Here is a 21,160-nt window from a genome sequence, read left to right as displayed (position 1 = left end):
ATCCTTACTCAAGAGGGGCAGTTTCACTGAACTCAGTTGCTTTGCTCTGCACTGTGCTGTTGTGCACCTTGGTATTCTACTGCAGAGAAAGATGAGTTATGATTAGGCCCATGGTTATGTCCTAAGTATATGTTTTCAGGCTCTACCCTATATTATGTAGTGAGGTGTCGTGCAATTAATACGTAGAAGTTTTGACATACATTTGCCATTCCAGGAACTTGACTGGCGGTGCATTTTTTATCACTTGTTTTCAAGCAGTGGCTTTGTCACCTAATGATGGTTCTTTTTTTTCTTCTTTCTCAGGATTCTCAGTTGCTCACGTTTGAGGAAGATGACCCACCAGAACCACTTGAGCTGGCAGTTAAAGAAGTTATTAGTGTTGTAAAGTCAGCTGAAGAGAAGGTAAACTTTGGATTTGTTGTGTTCCGGTGTACTTTGGGGCAGGAAATGTTACCTTTTATTAGCGTAGGTGGGAGCTTTATTTGTCAATGCTCCTGTACCCTTGCCCTGCGTTTGCAGAGGCTGGTAAGAGGCTGCCTCTCTAATAAACCTCTGCATTGATTCACTTCTTTTGCAAGTCACGAGCAGAAGGTGCTCCAGGGCTTCTACCAAATGAACAATAACCAGGGTTATGCCAAGTTTATGGGTACGCCCTCAGTGAGCTCACAGAGCAGAACCCTCTCCCCCACCTCCACAGTCCTTAGGATGGTTCCCCATCCTATTGCTGAAGTGTGGGGCGGGGACTCCACAAAGAAAGAAAGGGACATTTCTCCTCTGGGACAGGAAAACATCCTTGTCTGCCTCTTGCTGTTTGTGTGGCTGATGACAGGTTTGCTTCATAAGTGGGAGCTGAGTAAGGATCATTGGAAGAGGTGCAAAGCCCTGGGGGTGAAGTCTTGACTGTGCTGAATCCTGTGAGGAGCAAGTGATTTCTTTCTTCCTCTCCCACTGCACATACTGGGAGGTGTTTTAGTGTCTGTGAAATTAAAATAAGGCAGAATGTGGCTCTTAGAACAGGGCAAAAGTGCATTAAAAGGGAAAAAAGATCTGTGTATGCTTATTATTATTCTGTATTTTTGTCCTAGTGACTGTAAGTGCTACTTACATCCAAGCTTGTGCTCAGCTTTAGGCACCTGCATCAAATTAGCCTGCAGCTTTTCTTTTAGTTTTGCTCTGTTATTTTGCTTTGCTTGTCTGATTTAGATGTTAAGCAGCTCTACTATGATTCCTCTGAAAACTATGCATGCTTATCTGCCTGATACACAACTTAGAGGCACACCCTGACTGGTGGCAGCTGGGGGATTGTGAACTTGTAAAGTTGTTTGTGCACTTGTTTTCTCTCTTTTTATTTGGTAGGGTTTTGGTTTTTTTTCCCTCCCAGAAATGGGGCTGGAGAGACTGGATTTAGTGAGGCTGTAGAGGTGGCACAAGTGTTAACTCTGTGCCACTGGAAGACACCAGGATGGGGAATTGTAAGGACAGGGGGCTGCTGGGTCTGAAAGGGATGTGCTGTGTAATGTGTGAAGCCAGCACCCGAGGGAGATCTGCTGCAAATAAAAGCTGGCAAGTAACAGCACAAAAAACTGTTGTCTTGCAGTGCAGTGTTTCTAAAACATTGCTGAAAATTGGGCAGGGCTGCAAGGGTTGGACTTGATGATCTCGGAGGTCCCTTCCAACCCAGCTGATTTTGTGATTCTATGAAATGTGCTTTCATGGGAGATGGCCAGGAGGAGGTCTGGGTCTGCTGGCTGCCCTTGGGCAGTGAGAGCATCACCATCTCCAGGCTAAAACTGGTGCCTGTGTGCCAGAACCAAGGCACAGTGCTGCAGTCCCGGGTTCCCCTGAAGTCTTGTCGTACCCAGGGAAGGTTGTGCTGCAGTCCCCAGCTAACCTGGGTGTTGTTTACCTGTAGGTTCTGGCTGCCGTAGCAGGGAGGTAAGTTAGTGCCCACAGTGCCCTGTGGGCACCTTCCCCTGCTGTGGTGAAATTTGGGCAGCTGGAAGCAGTAGGTGCTGACTCCCTGGCAGCCTGAATGCAGGGAACTTCTCTCCTGTACCTGTGGCTTAGGAGTCCTCCACCCTCCCTTGTGCAGTCTCTGGTCCTTCTCTCTGACCTTTGGTTGAACCATTTGAGCATGTTAATCGAGCTGTTCCACTGCAGACAGCAATCTAATGTGGTTTCAAAGCAGCTTAAATATAAGCACATTTAAAAATTTATTCGACTAAACCAGGTTTGCTTTCATCCTCTGGGTTGTTCTGAACTGTTCCAAAAAACCCATTTCTATAGCCTTGTGCACAGCTTCTGGAAGAATTTCTCTAAATTATTCTTACTCCTTCAGTTAAGGTTACAACCTGAGTATTTATTTGAATTTCAGTGTGTAATAACCTTAGAGTGGCACTCTGGTACCTACTTTCCCTTCTTCTTTAGTTGCATGCCTTTCTCTAAACACCTCAGGAGTTCTCTTACATGATAATTGTCTCTTACATATTCCTCAGGTAATACCAGGGTCCAAAGGGGTTTTTTGTGGTGTTTTCTTTCGCCCCCCCCCCTTGCTCTTCAAACTCTCAGTATTTTCATATGAAATTGAAATCTCTCTTTGCAGTTTGTCCAAACTCAAGCTTCTGGTACATGTTTGTGAGTCTCTACCGGTGCGACTGGCTCTGGATGCAGTTTGTGACCACGTGCTGTGTGTTTGTCAGTGTTGTAGCATCCCACAGAGCTCTGTACTTGCCTGAGGCATCACCTCACACAAGACTCTTTTCCTGCAACCTGTTCAGCGTGCTGCTTTACTTGTGATCTGTATGGAAGGAGCGTGTGGGTGCCTTGGCTCAGCAGCCAGGGTTTGATTTATTGCACGTCGTTTCAAGTATGACTTAGACCTTGCATCAGAAGGGTTGTGGCCATCAAAGGAAGCAGAGGATTGAGGGTGAGGGATCAAAACAGCAGTAAACATGGGATGTGCAATGCTTTCATGCAGCTGTGTGCTGATAGAGGCCTCTATCAGGTGGGTGGTCCTCTGTCCTCTTGTATGCTGGGCCGTGGAGCACAGCCAGGTGATGAGCCTGGGAAGTCTTGCTCCAAAAAAACAGCCAGGCAGACTGTAATTATTATATTACTGCTGTCAGCCCTGTTTATGACCAGGACATGGGCTGGCACCTGCAGTCCTTAGGTATGTACCCGCTGTCCTGGCCTTGAAGAAGCTGGAAGTGGTGAAACTGTGTTTGCTCCACAGTGAAATGCTGCAGACAAGGTTGGAATGCTGCTGCTTCTCAGCTTGGCCAAAGCTGTTGTGATGGGAACAGAGCTGCTCTGTGGCTGAAGGTTACACCACACTGCTCCTTGATAAAGCCTCTGTTTATGTGTCGCCTTCACTCCCAGTTTTGGGCCGGAGCCTAAATATATAGAATGAAGTGGCCTGTTTTCATTGTGTGGTATTGGTTGTTTTGTTTTAATAAAGTAAACATTAGGAATATTCTTAGCTATTTCTGCCAGCCTTTCCATTAGTGCAGTCTGTTTCCAGAGGATTTGAGCTTCACAACAGTGACAGCAACAAAAAAGGCAACAAAAAGGAAGATTCTCTTGCTGGGGACTTGGCACAGAGGGTTTGGATGGAGCAGGCAACCACAGAATTCTTCTTTCTTTTTCTGCTTCATGCTTAACTGGAAAGGGATAAAATTTCTTCAGAGTGCCATTCCTTTAATGAGTGATAATAAGTTGCTATATTGTCTTTTACCTCCAGTTTTGCTTGAAAAGCTGTCCCAGAGCTTTGCTGCTTCAATGACTGGGGGTTTTTTACAAACCTAGGTGGAATTATGGCCCATGCAGCTTTTATTATTTTTTTTTCTTTTTTTTTCGATTTCTGTGCTAGTATAACCCTTTATCCTTACTGTGTTTACTCTTCTTCCATGGTTCTTGCTGTCAGTAAATGTATTATGAAGGAATTGTATTTCCTTCCAGCTTTTGTCTAGCTTGGCTACATAAGTTACTCCTTAAGTCTGCTTTCACAACGTTGTCCTGGCTCGTAAGTCTCTCCATTCTCAGCAGCAGCTCCAATTAAATCCATGTTCTTGAACTTGGTGGCTGAAGTGACACACAGCCCTTCAGGTGAGGTCTCACTGTGCAAGGAGATAGCTTCTTTTAGTCCCTGAAAGTACTTCCTTGAGGGGTTTTAGGCTCCAATCTGCCTCCTGTGGCTGCTTCACACTGTGACTGATTTGTTGCAGCCAGGTCTCTCTCCCTGTGGTGTTCTCCCAGTGATAAGATGTTCTCTGTGTGAGTAGTAGTTGATAATTCTTACACAAACACACACACTACATATTTTGTATTGCATTTCTCTCCTACGTTTCAAGGTTTTTCAGCTTTCCTGTGTGATGTCCTAGTCTTCCTTTGTGTTGCTGTTTCCCAGCTTGCTTTCCTGAGCATCACATTTTCTTTCAGGTTTCTCCTGAGGGATTTTGGATGTTAACTGTGCAATAGGTTTGATGCCTGACAGGCTCCTTTGTAACTTCTTTCCAGCTTTCACCTCCTTGCTCGCTGTCCTCTCCCTATTCAAAAGCACGTCCCCATTCCCCTTAATGTGGGAATGACAGACAAAACAACACAGTGATCCAAGGTGCTTCAGGAGTGGGTGTCTTGTCCAAGGAGCACATCAAGCTGGGGGTTTGTTTGCTTCCCTGGAGATGACACTGGTTTTGGCACTGTCAGGTGACCTGTCTTGTCTTTGGTTGCTACTGCAGATGTGTGTGGGCCTCCTGAAGGCTTGTGCCACATCTGCCGGCTTGGCACAGGGAGCAGGGATTCCTCAGCACACCCACACAGGTACATTCTGTCTCTGCAACTGAATTACTCTCCAAGCTACTGTAGCACGAACTGGCAAACCTCTCCTGGGGTTCCTTGTCTCCTGTTGGCCTCAGTGTCTTCAGCTGTGCTGTCCCTCAGATGGTTTGACAAGACTTGCATGTCAGTGATGCCAAACCAGCAGGTCTGCTTCTGGTGTTTATTTATTTCCCCTCTTCTGAAGTGTGAGGACTGTTTCCTGTCCTTGCACTGTTTGATACTCACTCAACTTGATAGGTGGATTGAAAATTCTTCCTGTCCTGTCTCCTTGTACTCCCTGCTTGTTTGTTTTACTCCCTCTCCCCTTTTTTCCCCCGCATACTTGAATTTGTATGTGTCGTTCTCAAAGGAGTGGATAAATTCACATGTTTTATCAGTTTCTGCCTTGTTCCTGTGGCTGAGCTGGAATCTCTCTCTCCTGCACTCATTCCATCACTCACCCTGCCTTCACCATGGTGTTTACCATCAGGTTGGAAAACTGACTTGAGGTTGTCTCATTGCATTTGCAGGCAAATTCACTTTGATGCCAGCTCCTAAAAATCCACACCTACCTGTGCCTGGGTTAGGTGTTGCATTTGTCTTCTCTCCTTCATTTGGTCTGTGTCACTTGGTAAACTGGGTGAAGAGGGGTTGGTGAAGAAGCTGGAGAAACCCCCCTCAAAGAATTTAAGGCATTGGCTCTGGTAAACAAAGAAGATCATGTAATTCTTCTTCTGAACAACTCAGTGTTAATGACTATCAAAAGGCACAAGTTTCTGGCTGGAAAAATTATCTTATGGTGAAGTTTTAAGCCAAACACACAAACTGTCTGTGTGGCCATTGAAAAGATAAGTTTTCCATGCCAAAAAAAAGAGCCTTCCTGGAGAAATATGGGAGAAATATTTCTATGGGAGAAATATTTCTCTGGGAGAAATATGGGAAATTGTGAGGATCCTGAATCTGATCCCTACAGTTGAGATCAAGGCAGCTTTCACTGTGTGGTTGCCTCACGGTGAATACTAATTTTATTGTGAAAATGTTAAATGTTTGTGCTACTTACATACTGGTGAGTAACCCCGAGTAACCTGTCCTTTCTGCAAATAAATACCACGTGCTGTAAAACTTGATTTCCTTCCAGAAAACAAAACAAAAAAAAGGCAATCAAGGCCTGTACTGCTGGGGGTTTTACACACACGTGTGATGTGGTCAGGGCCTGGGGAAGGTGAAGAAGATCTTCCCCATCAGGTCTGTCAGAACTTCCCCCTGAAGTCACAGCCCTTCAGCTCAGGGAGGGAACCTGCTGCTGCCTTGGGAGAGGGGAGGGAGGAGTAACAAAAAGGGAACATGTGAGGTGCAGATTGTTGGGGTGCCAATGCCAAAGCTGAAACCTCAAGGTGAGAGGACACCACGTGTGAGGAGCAGGGGCAGCACGGTGCTTCTTGAGATGAAGGAAGGAATAAAAACTGAGATTTTGCAGCTCTGTCCAGAGGAACTGCAAAGGGAAAATGTCAAGGGGGAGGGCAAAGCAAGGGGAAGGGTTTTAATAGCCATGAGTGCACAAGTTTGGACACTTGAGTGTCTCAGAAAAATAGTCTTGCTCCAACTGTAGTGCTTCTTCAGTCTCCGTTGTTCCTGCTCTTGTTTGTCTGGAAGAGAATTGTTTTCAGGATAACTGTACTAACAATTTTAGATACCTGTAAGCAAGCTGTGTCACAGCACCTGCAGCTCACTGGGGGACAAAGCCCAGTTGGGCCGAGGAGTTTTGCCATCACAGCTCACCCCCATCGTGGGCCAGTGTGGGCAGGGATGGAGAGGGGAGGCTGGAGGGTGTTGAGGAAGCAGCAGGAATAACCCTGGTATAGGGGTGATCACGTGCCAGGAGTCAGCTGAGTATGGGAAGGGATGGCAGAGGAGGAGCAGGGACACAGCCTTGCAGGCAAAGGTACCTGAGGAAGGGCTGGGAACCCCTTCCATGGGAGATCCCCAAAGCACATGGAGACACCTTGGCTGCTGATGGGGTGTTTGTGCCAGGGGAGGTGCTGGAGGGGGAAAATAGCTTGGTCTTGGTTTCTTTGTGCTGCTGCTTTACCTCCTTAGAAGATCTGTCTTGCCTAGAGGTAGGATCACAAAAGAGAGCTGGGGGTGACCCCTCTAGGAGTCCAGAATTAGCTGGTCCCAGCTGCTGTGCAGGGCTTAATTTTTCAAGAGCTGCTTGTTATAAAAATGAACAGTTTTCTAGACTCTAAACCACAAAGTGTTGATGACCGGGGATGTCCCTGGTAAGTGGGGTGGGAGAGAGAGGAACAGAAATGAAGTTGAAGGGCAACTCTCTTCCCATTCAGGTTCCTCTGGATGTCTGTCCTTCCTCTTTCTCTCCCCTGTCGACCAGAAAGGGATGCTTTGCCTGATCATCCCTTCTCCAGCTCCTCATCTGTGCAGAGAAAATGAATTTGAGGAAGCAGGTTGGATGGGGGGCATGGCTGGGAGAGGAACATAGCACAGAAAGCTTCAGTATTTGTCTTTGTGTGACTCCTGGGGAAACTGGCCTTTATGTTTCTGCTCTGGCCTATCAAAGTCATCTACACTTCTAAAGGAAGGTCACTTAACATGGGAAACAATAGTTGTGGTCTCTTTAATCAACTTCTCACCACTTGTGGCAGGATCTTAAACGGAAACAAAGTCACTTTCTCTTCAAGTTCTAGCCCAGAATTCTACTGCTCTCAGTATTCTGACCCCTTCATCCATCCTGATCCCAGAACAAAGGGATTCAACTGATATAAAGATATGTTATTTTCCTTTTACAAACATGAAACTGCTCTTTTTTCTGATTGGATTAAAAAAATAACATGTCTGTACCTGAAGACCACAGTTATTTTATTAGAAGTGAGGGCAGAAGGGGAGTAGGACTTAGTAGATGTCTTGGCAGAAAATAAATTCATCAAGGAGACTAAAAGTGCAAACTGTACTGGTTTGGGCTTTGAAGCTAAAGGTAAAAATATTTTTAAAAAATAGTTCAGCATCTCTTGACAAAGTGTAGAAAGAAGAATGAAAGTTTCACCACCTGCATTGTCTGTTTCCATGCTTTACTTGGAATTAAACATGATTAACAAACAAGTGGCACATAAACTCTCTGGCCACACTTTTTTTTTTTTAAAGCATTAATCAACCACATACCTGGCAAGCTTGGCTCCTGGACATCCAGAAATTCCAGATGATTGGCTCTGCATCACATGTGCAGCAAGTCCAACTTGTTTTGCATGCACTGAACTTCCTGTGGATGTGTGGATGAAATGTGCATGGATGATAAACCACTGCATTTAGGACATGCAAGTGCCAGGAGCTTTTGCATCAGGCCTGTCCTTTTTGCTCCTCTTCCCTCTAAAAAGAGGGAAGAACCTGTTTATTTTTGAGGTGTTCCAAGAGCCACCATGTCAGGCCCTCACGAATGGAGTGATTCTGTGTTTCAACTCAGCTACAAGTGAAATAAGCAGTTGAGCTCTTCATTCCTGTTAGCTATTAAAAATACCTTAAAATCTTTTATATATTACCATAATAGCGGGTGTTCATGTTGATTGTGTGGGATTACTGTCAGAAATCACTTCTGAGGGAATTTAGACTTTGGGAAAGGGGAGAGGTGAGCTCTCTCTGTTTGTCCACTTCTAAACTATAATTTGCAGAACACAAACCTGAAAAGGCAAATCTTGTTGCTTGTGGGTGTGGTTGGGATTTTTATTTGTCATCTTTGCCCCCCCCCACCCCCTGCTCCTTTGTAATTAAGTCTCTACCTTAATGGATGTTCTCTGAAACCCTTGATAATGCTCTGGTCATCCTTAAAACGTGCCCTAGAGAGCCCAGGGAGATGAAATATATTTAAGGAGAGGCCGATAAGGATCTTCCAGAAGGAACAATGATTCACTTTAAAGCCTTCAGCTTCAATTCCAGTGCCCATAAGTGGAGCAGTGAGTGCACAAACACAGTTTAATAGCATCATGCAGAGTTTCTGTCAGACAGATCTCGCAGCGAGTTAATTTGTCTGCGCATTGCATTGACCTGATTACCTTCTCCTGAGTCAGTCTAAGGAGGGCTCAGCTGTCCTTTCCAGTGGAGCTGTGGGGACAGTAACCACGGAGGAGGGACAGTGACAAGCAGATGTCTCCAGCCAGCAGGTCTGGTTGCAAAGTGATCGTGTCTCTGTGGTGTAATGAATGTTTTCTGACTTCTGTCCTTGGGGGCTTTTCCTGTGCCGCCAGCCTGCACACTCCAGGAATTTTGCCTGGCAGCTCCAGCACTCCAGTCACTTTGGAGAGGAGAGAGAGGAAAAACTATTTGGTGTTTGTAAACTCAGTGTGATAACAAGTTAAATTACTGCTCGTAAAAGTGAGGGAGTGGACTCAACAAAGTCTGTCACAGTCTGGTGGCATACAGAGTTTTCCCAGATGTTTAGTTTTGTCACCAAATTTCAGGACTTTTCTTGGTTTGGCCAAAGGCTTGAATAAACTTTTGAAGGCTCCTGTTCTTTCCCATCCCCCTGGGAACTGGTATTACTCAGGCAAAATCCTCTTCTGTAGCAGCAGGGTTATGCCAAAGTTTCACATTCGTAGGATACCACTAAACTAAAGATTGTTTGGTAAAACCAGCTGTCCTGTGTCAGGCTACTTAGTTCTGAGCAGAAGAGGAAGAAGAACAAACATCTTTGTCTCCCTTATGCAAAATTGCCTCTTTGAGCTTTTAATATCTAGATATATGAAAGTGAAAGGAGTCTTTGTCAGGTGAGGAGTTACTTTTGAATTAGGTAATAATACAAAAGAAATTTTGAGAAACACCATAATTTGCAAGCATTAAATTTCATGTGCAGAACTGAACACTGGAACTACATCTTTTTAGAAGAACGTACAGAAGGAGGCAGGAACATTCATGAAATTGCTCGGGAATTTCCCACCTGTGGAATTTGGCATAGTTCTGATAGCCTAAAGTCCTTCCTTAGTTCCTTTCTTGCTTTCACCAAACCTTCTGAAGAATAACTTGTTTTTCTCTTCCTTTGTTTCCCCTCGCCCTTTTTACTCCTTTAGGTGGTTTCTTGCAATGTTGTGGGAGGTTCTGTAAGGTTTGTTGTCGCCGTCTCTGACCCTTCGCCCGCGGCTGCCGAACCTCAGTCCTACAGTGTGAAACTGTCTCCACTTCACTTGCAGGTAAAGGGTTCCTCCCTCTTCCCTTTGTTTTGTTACATTTCATCCTGCAGCTGTTTGCAAACTGCGTATTCACTTGTGTTAACTCTGGTAAAACATTTAGTAACGTTACACTTTCCCTCTGGGGCAAGTGGTAAATTCATAAATTACGGATAAATAACACGTTGGGTAGAGTAGTCAGATGTATAGAACAGTTCCCTTTCTTGACTGGCATGCACTCACAAAGATTAAGCACCTTCTGCCTTCTTGGATTGTCACTTTGAAGTTACTTATAACATTCTTCCTTTGTCAAGCCTTAATATGGGGCTTGGCCTGCAATTTCTCGACATCAGGACACTCTCCAATAACTGGTTTTATCCACAGCTCCAGCTCTCCGTGAAAGACAAAGGAGAAGATGTCAAAATTGAGTGGTTCCTCATTAACACCAATGAAATCAACTTTGAAATCCAGCCAGCAGTGCAGGAGGTCAGTCAGTAAGTTTTATTTGTTGTAGTGGTAGAGAAAACAGTTCTCCGTCCCTTCGGTCCAAAGTGTAGTGTAAAGCCTCTGCCATGGCTCAGTCACCAAACCCCTCCATCTCTGAAATCTGGGATCATCTCTAGAGATTACTGAGGCATTAGAGATAAGTCAAGTCTGTATTTGATGGACAAATAACTTTGCAAACATTTTTTGTCCAAATTCAAAAGCGTGAAAAACGTCTGTTCCTAAATACCTTCTCTCTGAGCACTTCCAAAATAATTAAAAAAGCCAGTTGTAATGGTATCCCCATCAAAGCAATTGCAAAGTTGCTCCTTTCCTTAATTTAAACCAGTTTTGAAATCTGGCAGCGATGGTTCAGAAATTGCTGTGAAAAAATACAGTTGTTTAAGGAAATGATGGACGATCTAAAAATATTTTGATGCTTTTGGAATTGCATCTTATCTTTGTATATAAACAACTGATTTGTTGGGGATTGTTTTACTGGGACATCCCCTGAAAGAGTTTCTTCGTGACTGAGATTCTCTTCTGCCTTTGACCCTTCACAATTATATTTTTTTGGCATAAATGTGGTGACGTAAACCTTTCTTACAACAGAGGGTGAAGACTTGCTTGTGTTTTGTGAAGTTGCTTTTCAGACTGAAGGCCTTGTTAAAAAATAGGTTTATTGTAGAGCTGCTTCTAAAGCCCTGTACTGAATGCCCTAATTTATTACCACAGCTTTTGTACACAAATATGTGAAACTCATAACTAAAGACAGACAAGTCTTTTGAAGTGTGCTTTAATGTAGATTTTACTGTGCACACGTAGCAGTGTAAATGACCCTCACGTGCTGGGGTGACCTGCTGATTATCCACATATTGAACAGTCATTAAATTATTCCTGACAAACACAGATGACTCTACAGTCACTGTGGACTTCACAACCAGCTTTTTGAGAGGTGCCCAAGTCCAGCGTTGGTTGCAAGGTTGCAACTTGTTATGCTTCGCCCACGTTTTTAGAATGAGCCTGTTAAGTTCTTAATAGTTAAAGGCTTTATTTTCCCTTTGAAGTTTCTATTAGCACTCAGGGAAGAGGGGAGGCAATAAACAAAGATCTAAAACCTGTGAGCAACCTACACCTCAGAAATTGCTTCAGCTCCTAAACTTAAGCGTCAGCTTTTGTGTCCTGGTTTTTTTTTTCCTCTTTTGGAAGTGAGATCGTGTGTACAAATAAATACCTGTAATTACTTGTGATTATCTACACAGTGGTTTTGTCATCACACAGGCTGGGTATAGCAACCCATTTTCTTTTGATAATGGCTGGGTGAACCTGAGCTGTGTTTGGCAACCTGGCTGACTCGTAGGGCTTGGGTTTGCATCTGGTGACTTGGTGTGCTGGTGTGCCCCAAGCTGGCTGTGGTGACTGGCTGTGCACCCCTAGCCCATGTCAAACCCAAAGTGAAACCTGTTGACTTCATCATTTTGGGCTTACCCTGTCGAGGGTGTCGTGGTGGAGCATGACTTTCTGACTAAGGATGGCTAAAAATGAGGTTGGGCTGACAGGAGGCTCTTTAATTGATCTCTTTTCCAAGTAACTATGGAAACAACAGAAAATACCTATGATTAGAAGTCCATTGACTGTGGTTGTTGATGTTTCTTTTAAATAACAAATGTCAGAGAAGGTTGATGGCAAAGCAGGTGGCAACTGGGATTTTAGAATTTGATTTGTTCATCAAGCAGCGTTAAGGTAAAGGCAGGGGAGGGAAATTACCTCCAAAACAGCGAGGACTAACCACAGTTTATCTGCTTATTTAAATAACTTAAATAATGAAATTGCTGAAAAGGAAATTGCTTTAAACAGCCTAATTTACTTAAATCTTTTTTAAAGTAGACAAGTATTCTCTGCAAGTTGCAGGGGTGCTTCTTTCCTTGGCAGTTGTTTGAGGGAGCTTGGTATGAGTACAGCAGGGTTTCTGTGGGACTGGCCCATGCTGTTGTATGTTTGTTTTGAACCTGTCATCAAAGGCCAGTTGGGTAAGAAGGCAGTAGTAAAACAGGAATTCTGTACACGGCATTCCTGGGATTTTTGTGAAACACCCTAAATGTTTCTGTAAAACTTGGGTAATTGGGGAAGGGCTGTTACTCCAAATCTGTTTGGCCTCTTGTGTAACCTCACAACAGTAAAGTCTCCCGGTGTGGTATCAGATGGGAAAAGATGGATGAGTCCTCTGTTTTTAGGTCAGATGTTTGTCTCCTACTTCAATCTTTTTCAGTGAGAAACCTCACTGAGATTTCTCCTGTGCTACCTTAAGAGCTGTTGGGTGTCAGACTGTCCCTTCTGGGGAAGCTCAATTTAAAAATCTACTCCCTGTAGGCAGCTGAGCAGAAGAAAATTCCTGAGGAGGGAAGCAGGCATTCTCCTGGAACACAGAAAGGGCAGGGGCAGGTCACTGTCTTCATACACCTTATCATAGCAATGGTGAAGCTACGTGTGTAATCAAAATCTGTGGTCTGTTCTGATCCCTCAGAGATTGTGGTGCTAAGCACAGACAGCCATGAGATTTTTTTGAATGGGCAAACTCACGAGCCAGTCCCCCAGAGCATCACGACTACCTGTCCTTGCAGTGCACTTTTTCAGCAAGGCTGAAGACCTCCAGGAGATGCTGTAATATTTTTTTTGTCAGTGCAGCACAGGATTAGTTTCTCCTCAGCTGCTGCAGGCTGGCATAACTCCCATTAAATCTGTGGAACGGTGCCGATCTGCTTATCTGATGACCTGATCTGCTCCCTCAGTGGAGTGCAGAGCAGCACACAATCTTTAAAACACCCATCATAAGATAAAAGCTGTTAGTGAAACTTCTGGTTTTGTGGCTAATAGTCTTCACAGCTCTCAGAACAGCATGTGACTTTTAATTCTAGTTTAACTGTTTAATTCTAGTTTTTCTTTAATGCACAATATAGAAATTTAAGTAATTCTTTGCATGATCTCTTGTTAAATTCTGTTGTTGGCAACAGAAACTCTGACAGAGTTAATGTTTGATAGCTTTGGTGGTTTAGGTACACCAAATTTAATTTTGCCTTACCTTCTTCTGAGTTTTGAGAAGCCTGATTGTTTGTTTCCTCCTAGGGACAGGCAGCAGGGACACGTGCAATACCTGAAACGCTCAGAGATGTCTTGAAGAACCTCTTTAGCTCAGCTTCTCCATCTGTGGTGTTGAGTGTGAGGCCTGCAGATACAAAGGAGGTTCAGGTAAGTCTGGCTCCTGCCAAAATCCTTTGAGAAGCGTCCTTCTGTTCAGTGTTTTTGTTACATATCCACGGCTCACAAATGAGTAAGTTTAAGACTGTTGGGTGATCAGAAACAACTGGAGGAGATTTTTCGAAACAACGTAGCCTTTGGCAGGAGGGCTCTGTGATCACATCGCCCCTGTGGCTCTCTGTTGGTGTTACACCCGGTCTCGTCTCTGTTCCCCTACATCAGTGTGACACAAGCCCATGGTGCTTTCACGTACACAATCCCTCTTGTTCTGCTTGCCTTTTGCAGAATGTACAGAACACAAGCCTTCTCCCTCAGGCCACTAGTCCTCCCAAACCTCCAAGGGCTCATGAACTCAAGCTGCTGGTGAAGAACATCGCGGTAAACCCGACCCATCACCGTGCTGCAGGTAACGCAGCCCGTGAGGTGCTGCTCGTGTTCAGGCAGGGTTGGATTGTTTGGTGGGTTTTTTTTTTACTTTTGGGCAAAATAATTTGGAAGTTCTGGGTTACAATCTTCTCTCAAAAGGGAATTGCTTTACTCTGAGAAACAGACTTAATGGGATCATAGTATGGTTTGAGTTGGAAGGGACCTTAAAGATCATCCTGTTCCAACCCTCCTGCCACGGGCAGGGACACCTTCCACTAGACCAGGTTGCTCAGAGCCCCATCAAACCTGGCCTTGAACACTTCCAGGGATGGGACAGCCATAACTTCTATGGGAAACCTGTTCCAGTGCCTTATCACCCTCCCAGCAAAGAATTTCTTCATAATATCTAATCTAAACCTACTCTCTTCCAGTTTAAGCCTTCCACTGGACCAAGCCCCATCCAACCTGGCCTGGAACACTTCCAGGAGCGGGGCATCCACAGCTTCTCTGGGCAACTGGTGCCAGTGCTGACTTAGTCCTGCTTGTGCAGGTTTTGGCTTATACTGTTGGCAGTGACATTGGTTTGATTCAGTGTTATCTTATTTTTACAGCTGCTTTTCTTCTGAGCAATTTTCTGGTTCATCTGAAACTCTCCTCCTCTGTGTAAACTCTTCAGAGGTGATCTTTTTTTGTCAGGATTTCTCCCCCTAAGGAAGTACCTCTGGAGGTAGGGGAGGCAGTACCTCTTGCAAGTGGAGACTGAAGCCAGAAAGGAGGTCACTGCCTAGTGAAGTTACTGTATTGGTTTTGCAAAGTAGCACCAAGCCTGTCTTACAAGTACTCAGACTTCTCCAGGTGCAGTCAGGCCTCTGTTGCTGACTGAGGCACGAGGAGGAACATTTCAGGTTTTGTCAGCAGAAATACGAATTTGAGGCTCTGTTATTTACAGTCACTAAACAGTTCTGTAACAGTCTTTTTAATGGAAGCTTTTGGCTGCTAAATTAGGCAGGGCACAAGTTTTGGATAAATATATCCTACTTGCTGTACTCCTTTTTTCAGTTAGACGTAATAGGTTTCTGCCCTAGACTCTTGCATAATGCTGCTTTGCTTATCCTGATTGGAAGTGATTCGCCTAAAAATTTCTGCAGGCTGTTTTTTCTTTTAAAAACAAATTATTTTTAAAGCAGTTCTGGAACTCTGTGCTGTGAAATGTCCTCTATAAATAAAACTGTGCTGGAAACTGCAACCTGGTCTAGTGGCAAGTGTCCCTGCCAATGGCAGGGGGGTTGGAACAAGATGATCTTTAAGATCCCTTCCAACCCAAACCATTTTATGATTCTGTGATTTGTTATTACTGTACAATTTTGTAGTGCAAATTAAGCTTTCCAAAAGAGCAAGTCATTTTGACTGCATTTAAAAGCCATGAGATGAGATACCTTTATGTGCATACAGTGCATAGAATAGAAGACTGACCTTATGAGAAACCTCTCTACACCTTCCCTGAAAATGAGAGGAAGGGTGGGCAATGAATGTGCTCTGTTCTGGGAACACAGATGTTGGGAGGCAAAATCCCCATTTGCTATTGTCAAAGGAGATGGAGGGAATTTTTCTGGTTCCTTAGCAACTCTGGGAGTGTAAACATTTGGAACTGAGTATGAGAAGCAAAACTTCACACCGTGGTTTAACTGGTACACTTGAAATCCAGTGGAAATACTGCACAGCTGGAAAGGTGCTATCTGCTGGACATAGCTTGCTGCCTTTTAATTATTGATCCTTTCCATTTTCCTGTCCTTATCTTGCCATAATTCATTATCCTCTTGGAACTCTGAGACCCCATAAGAGTGTGCAGTATTTCAGGCCAACCTGCATAGGTACATGGAGGGTTGGAGAGGGGCAGTTTGTCTGTCTTGACCATTTATCATCCATGATAATGATCATAAACCAAGTATGATTTATCATAAACCATGGATGCTAACATGGTTCATAGGAGCTTGTGGCTCTGCTGTTGATGTGTTAGTTCAACTGGTGAATAACCAGTAGCAGAACTGGTCTCTGCTTATGGGCTGTGCCCATTTTTATCTCCTCGGTTTGTGTATGTAAACAAAGATTACCCCGGATTTTGTACTGCATAGTCCACAGGGAATCATCTAGGGCAAAAGTGATTTCTGCTGTTAAGGAAGAAGTTGTTGGTTGTTTACACCAGGGTGTGCAGGGCAGATATGCTGCAGTCCCCTGCTGAGTATGATCAGTGAGTGGCTCTGGTTGTAGTTTCAGGCAGAGCTGTGCAGGTCTTTCTGCCCTGGGCTGCTGAGCACAGGACAGGCTGCAGGGACATATGGCTGGGTGAGCAGAAACCACCCCAGGTTCATTAACTCAGGCTCAGCTCACTGGGAAAGCAGCTCAACTACTTACTCCAGGGTCAGCTTGGATCCCAAATAAGCTGCGTGTACGCAGTGCTCTGTCTCCTCTAATAACCTTGCCAGGCCCAAGCTGCCTCTGTGCCTGAGACAGGGATGATCCACAGCCCTGAGTCATCAGCAGAGGACAGCTGAGAGCTGATGATAGTAAATATAAACCAGTAAATATTCTGGAGAACTGGAGGCAGCATCTTTTGTTTGCTTTGCATGCAGTTAGTACTGAGCTTTTTTTGTCGCTTTCCTTGATATTTTGGAACTCTGGGTCTGAAATTTTTTTCCGAGGCTGTGAAAGCCTTACAAAAGAAGTTGTTTTATGAGCAACACATTTTGCAAACTATTTCCCCCCTTGGAGCAGCAATATGACTACTCTAATACGCCAATTTGCCACACTATCAAATTCCAAGATCAAGGCAGAGATAAGGCTGCAGCAGTGCTTTAAAATGCCACGAACTTGTTAAAAACCGCAGTCCACAGAGCCGTTGTGAATTAGCACTGCTGTCATCAGTCACTTGCCAGCAGAGAAAGCTTGTTTCCATGTCCAAATAAACCGCTGTGACTGTGGTCAGTAGGGACTTTAAAAACTTCTGGGTTTCTTAAGGCAGCTGGAGGCAACTTTGCTCCCTCCCTGCCTCGCACCCACACCGCCACCTCCTCACCGTGCTGTCTCCCCACCCTTTTTGATCTCTTTATGGCTTCACTTTCTTGCTTAAATTGGGTTGTCATGTTTCACACTGTGTAGAGCAGCACATAAGACACTGGTGATGCAATGTTGACCTTTGCCATTAATGTTGTCGCTGTACAAACCAAGGGAGGGAATTTATTCTGTGGGAGGGTGAGAAAGTGTTTGCAACAGTCTGTTCTGAAGTGCAGGATACAATGAAAGGGGTTCTTTGCTTTCTTTTGGGTAAGTGGCCTCTTGCTGGTGGAGTATTAATGGCTTGGTTTTTCTTGCCCTCACAGGCAGCACAGACCTTGTGTGTATAGTTCAGTTGAATGACCCTATGCAGAAGTTTTCCAGCTCTGTAGCCAAAAATGCTGCACATCCCTTTTGGAAGGAAGAGTTTATCTTGTAAGTAACTTACCTACTGAGAATACTTTTGCAGTAAAGCATCTTTTTGTACTTGAACTGTATGAGGGAAGAGTGGCATTTGGAAATACAAGCAGTTGGGTGGCCTCAGAGAAATCTGGAGCTGATGAGGACTTCAGGATATCTAATTACCCTCTGCATGGACATGAGATCAAGTAGGTCTCTAGATCATCCGTGGCAGATATCAGATTCTAGTAAATGACAGCAGTAACAGGCATAATAAATCACCCTGTGCTTTCATACAGTGCCAAACCAAAGTGTTAGCAAGGTTTTGAAGTCACTTTACCTTGAAAACTGCTTTTGAGGGAATGTAATGTCTCTCCATTCACTCCCCTGAGTGGAAAAAGTAAATGTGCAAAAACGATTGACCGTCTGAAAGAATGGTGGCTGTGACTAAAAAGGGAGAGTAAAACTTAACTAGCTTTTTTTATTCCTGTAGAGCAAAAATGGGACTTTTGGGCAGCCTACACGGTGTTCTGTGATTCACACAGCTGCTGTAAATAAGGTCAAAAGGGAGCAGTTCTAAAGCTATTTTCATTTTCACTTTTGAACAGCAGAGCAAAAATACCTGGTAGCTTCTGTATGTACGAGTTTAGGAAGGAGGAATCACTGATGGCAGGGTAGGTCAGAGGATGTTCCTTTAGTGGCTTAAAGCACATGCACAGTCAGGCAGAAGCAGCTTTCCAAGGGAATTGTGTAGAATTGTGTATGCTGCCATACAACATACTGCAGACACTGCTTTCTTATTTTTTCTACCAGATTATTAAGGTGAGAGGCACTTCACATGCAGTGGAGTCTCTCTGGTTCTTTCTGTAGCTTCCCTCTTCTATCTCAGTTCCATTCTTCTTTACATATATATAAAAAATACATAATTTTTTATATGAGAGTAATGCTGCATGGTTTTGTGTGACATTTTTCTTCATTGTCTAGTCACAGCCTGGCATCCACTGGGTCTGTTCCTTCTCTTGCAAAGCAGAGATTTGGTTACAAGGAGCTGAACCTGTGCCTGTCTGTGCTCTCTTCCTCGAGGAGTGATGTGCTCCTCCTCACCTTTGACCAGTCATCACAAGTTGTACAGGGCTTGGAGAACACCCCTCTGCATGTGCAGGGGATGATGATGATCAGAAGTCACTGTAGTTAGCAAAGAAACAGTGATATTGTAGAACAACACTGGAAGGCCTCCACCTTTCTATGTGGCCTGATGGAGGTGTGTGCACCTGGTTCCTGCTGTTCAGTGGAAAACCATCCAGGAAGCTTTATCCCTTCAACCAACAATTTGTATGGTCTGATTTTAGTTATGAGCAGCTACAGCTTTGGAAGAAAGCCACAGACCAGACCACCTTCTTCTGTGACACTGCGCTGTGTTGCCATTAAGACTTAAGGATTAACATGATGTGATTTCTTCTCCGTGGTGAGAAGGGGAGAATTGCCCTTCTGTTGCAACTTTCTGTTCTGGAGCATCACACAGAGTGCTTCAGCCACCAGTGGGTCTGTGAATCACTTCAGCCATCTGTTGGTGGAACAGCACCCATGCTGGATGCTGCAGAGCAGACAGGTTCCCAGCAGTTTTGGGCAGGAAGTTTGTAAGAATAATACCCTTTTTAACTGAAAGTGCAGACAGAGGGCAGGCAGGATGTGATTAACTTGACTGGAATTTGGCCTTGACACCAGGGATAATGCTGGGGTTTCCACACTGCTTTTCAGAAGTGCATGAGGTAAGCCTGGGGACTTTTACAGATGAGTGATTAGGATTTTGGCAGGATTTTTTCTGAACTTCATTCAAGTTCATGGACATGCACCTCTGCCCTTTTCTTTCTTCACAGCCAAAAATATCCTCCACTCTGAGGACCAGTGTACTGAACACCATTTCAGGCTCTGCTTTAGCTTTGTGGCAAAAGCAGCAAGAGTACCAACAAAGTGCTACCTTTCAAGTTTTGGAGGTGCAGGAGAGGGTGGTAGTGGCAGGGAAAAGCTTAAAATGTGCTGCATAGATGGTGTCCCACAGAATCTAATGGAGGTGGGATGTTTGCAACCAGAAAGACATAGCAAAATAAAATACATATATGCCCTTAGGGTTTTTGGCAGAACACCCACTGAGAAGGTTATAAAACAAAGTTTTACTGGAGGGTTCCTCAGTAGGTACCCAGTTTGCTTCAACTGTCTCAGTCAGAGGAAAGGTTTTGTATCTGTTGTCTGGTCCCTCTTGTGAAGTGCCACATATGCCAGTAATTCTGTCAATAGTTCACACTGTTCCTGCCACACAGAAATCAATTCTTGCAACATCCCTGTTGCTTTTCCTTATTTTGGAAAAGCGATACTGACTCTTCTCACTTAAAACTATAATTACTTTTATTTTCTTGCGTCTATCCTGTTTTTGCAGGACACTTTCCTGCTTTGACAAGGGAACCCCACAGCTTTGAATGGGTTTTTGAAAGAACCTGTTCCAGCATCTTGACTTACAAATTTGATCCTTCAGGGGAAAAAAAAAAAAAGCTTCTTAGTGCTGTGGTGTAATTGTCAGACCAGGGACCAACACCAGCTTGGAGGGCAGTGTTTGTCAGCTGCTGGGGAGAAGAAGAGCCTCTGAAATTTTAGGAGACTGAACCTGTGCCACAGTGGTGGAGGGAACCAGGCCATGGTTTTTGGACTGTGATCCCTTTAGGGAGGCTTACCTGTGTGCCCAGCAGCCTGGCAGTGCCACCTCCCTGATCAGCAAGGTGCACTTGCTTGGCGTTGGAGAGGGCTGAGAAAAGCTGGGGAACAGGGAAAAACCTAAGTAGGGAGGAAAATCTGCTTTCCTGCAAAGTCCTAACGTGGTTTTGTTTACTTCACAGTGAACTAAGTGCCAAATCAAAAGCATTGCAACTGCAAATAGTAGAAGATGGAAAGATGGATAGTAAGTATTAAGACTGAATTGCTTTGCATGATCAGCTTGTGAGCTTTGCTGACTGTTGACAAGTCCCCTTTTAGTTCTGGATGGCCAAACTGATGGTCACACCCATCAGTAACTATGGATAGAAGAGAGAATACACTGATCAGGTGCCTCTGTCCTGCTCTGGGTTAAGGTTACAGAGAATCTTTTGAGTTTCTTTCTAGACTCTCAACATACTGAATCTTCCATGTACTGATATCCTGTATTTTTCAGCCTTCCAAACTTCTAACAGATCCTCTGTGAGCCTTTTTGGTTTCAAGTTAAGCTTTCGAGGCCTTTCTGTGGCTGAAGGGGAATCTTGAGTGTTAATCCTAAATCCTTCCTTTTCAAGCCCCAGAGGCTGCCTAAAAATTATCAGATATAAAACATTCTCATTCTGATTATATTGGATTAAATGTAAAAGGGGGCTGAAGCCTTTTTGCTGCTTGATTCTGTTGTTGCAGAATTATTTTTAATAATCTAGATATACAGACTTGTGTGATACCTTCCATATGATGTGCAATTATTGGAGGGATTGGAAACTTAAATGTAGGCACAAGCTTGAAAAAATTTGTCTGATATCGATGCAGTTTTTTATTTTTAACAAAAACGTGGAATCTATATAGAGTCAAAAATAAAATCTATATAGAGTAGAATCTAT

General features: G+C 44.1%; 1 protein-coding gene across 2 annotated transcripts in view; it reads left to right on the top strand.

Moving 5' to 3' along the window:
- Positions 1 to 21,160, top strand: part of C2CD2 (C2 calcium dependent domain containing 2) — a 34,682-nt gene that overhangs the window by 1,972 nt on the left and 11,550 nt on the right. For both annotated transcript variants that reach the window (XM_017811063.1, XM_017811064.1), the window contains exons 2-8: positions 304 to 402; positions 9,885 to 10,004; positions 10,365 to 10,466; positions 13,587 to 13,709; positions 14,004 to 14,124; positions 17,462 to 17,570; positions 20,423 to 20,484. In XM_017811063.1, coding sequence (XP_017666552.1) covers positions 304 to 402; positions 9,885 to 10,004; positions 10,365 to 10,466; positions 13,587 to 13,709; positions 14,004 to 14,124; positions 17,462 to 17,570; positions 20,423 to 20,484 — 736 coding nt within the window. The remainder of the gene's footprint in view (positions 1 to 303; positions 403 to 9,884; positions 10,005 to 10,364; positions 10,467 to 13,586; positions 13,710 to 14,003; positions 14,125 to 17,461; positions 17,571 to 20,422; positions 20,485 to 21,160) is intronic.

Source organism: Lepidothrix coronata, unplaced genomic scaffold (genome assembly GCF_001604755.1).
Source record: "Lepidothrix coronata isolate B3197 unplaced genomic scaffold, Lepidothrix_coronata-1.0 Scaffold30, whole genome shotgun sequence".
NCBI classification, from domain to species: Eukaryota; Metazoa; Chordata; class Aves; order Passeriformes; family Pipridae; genus Lepidothrix; species Lepidothrix coronata.
This window is presented reverse-complemented; position numbering and strand designations above follow the sequence as displayed.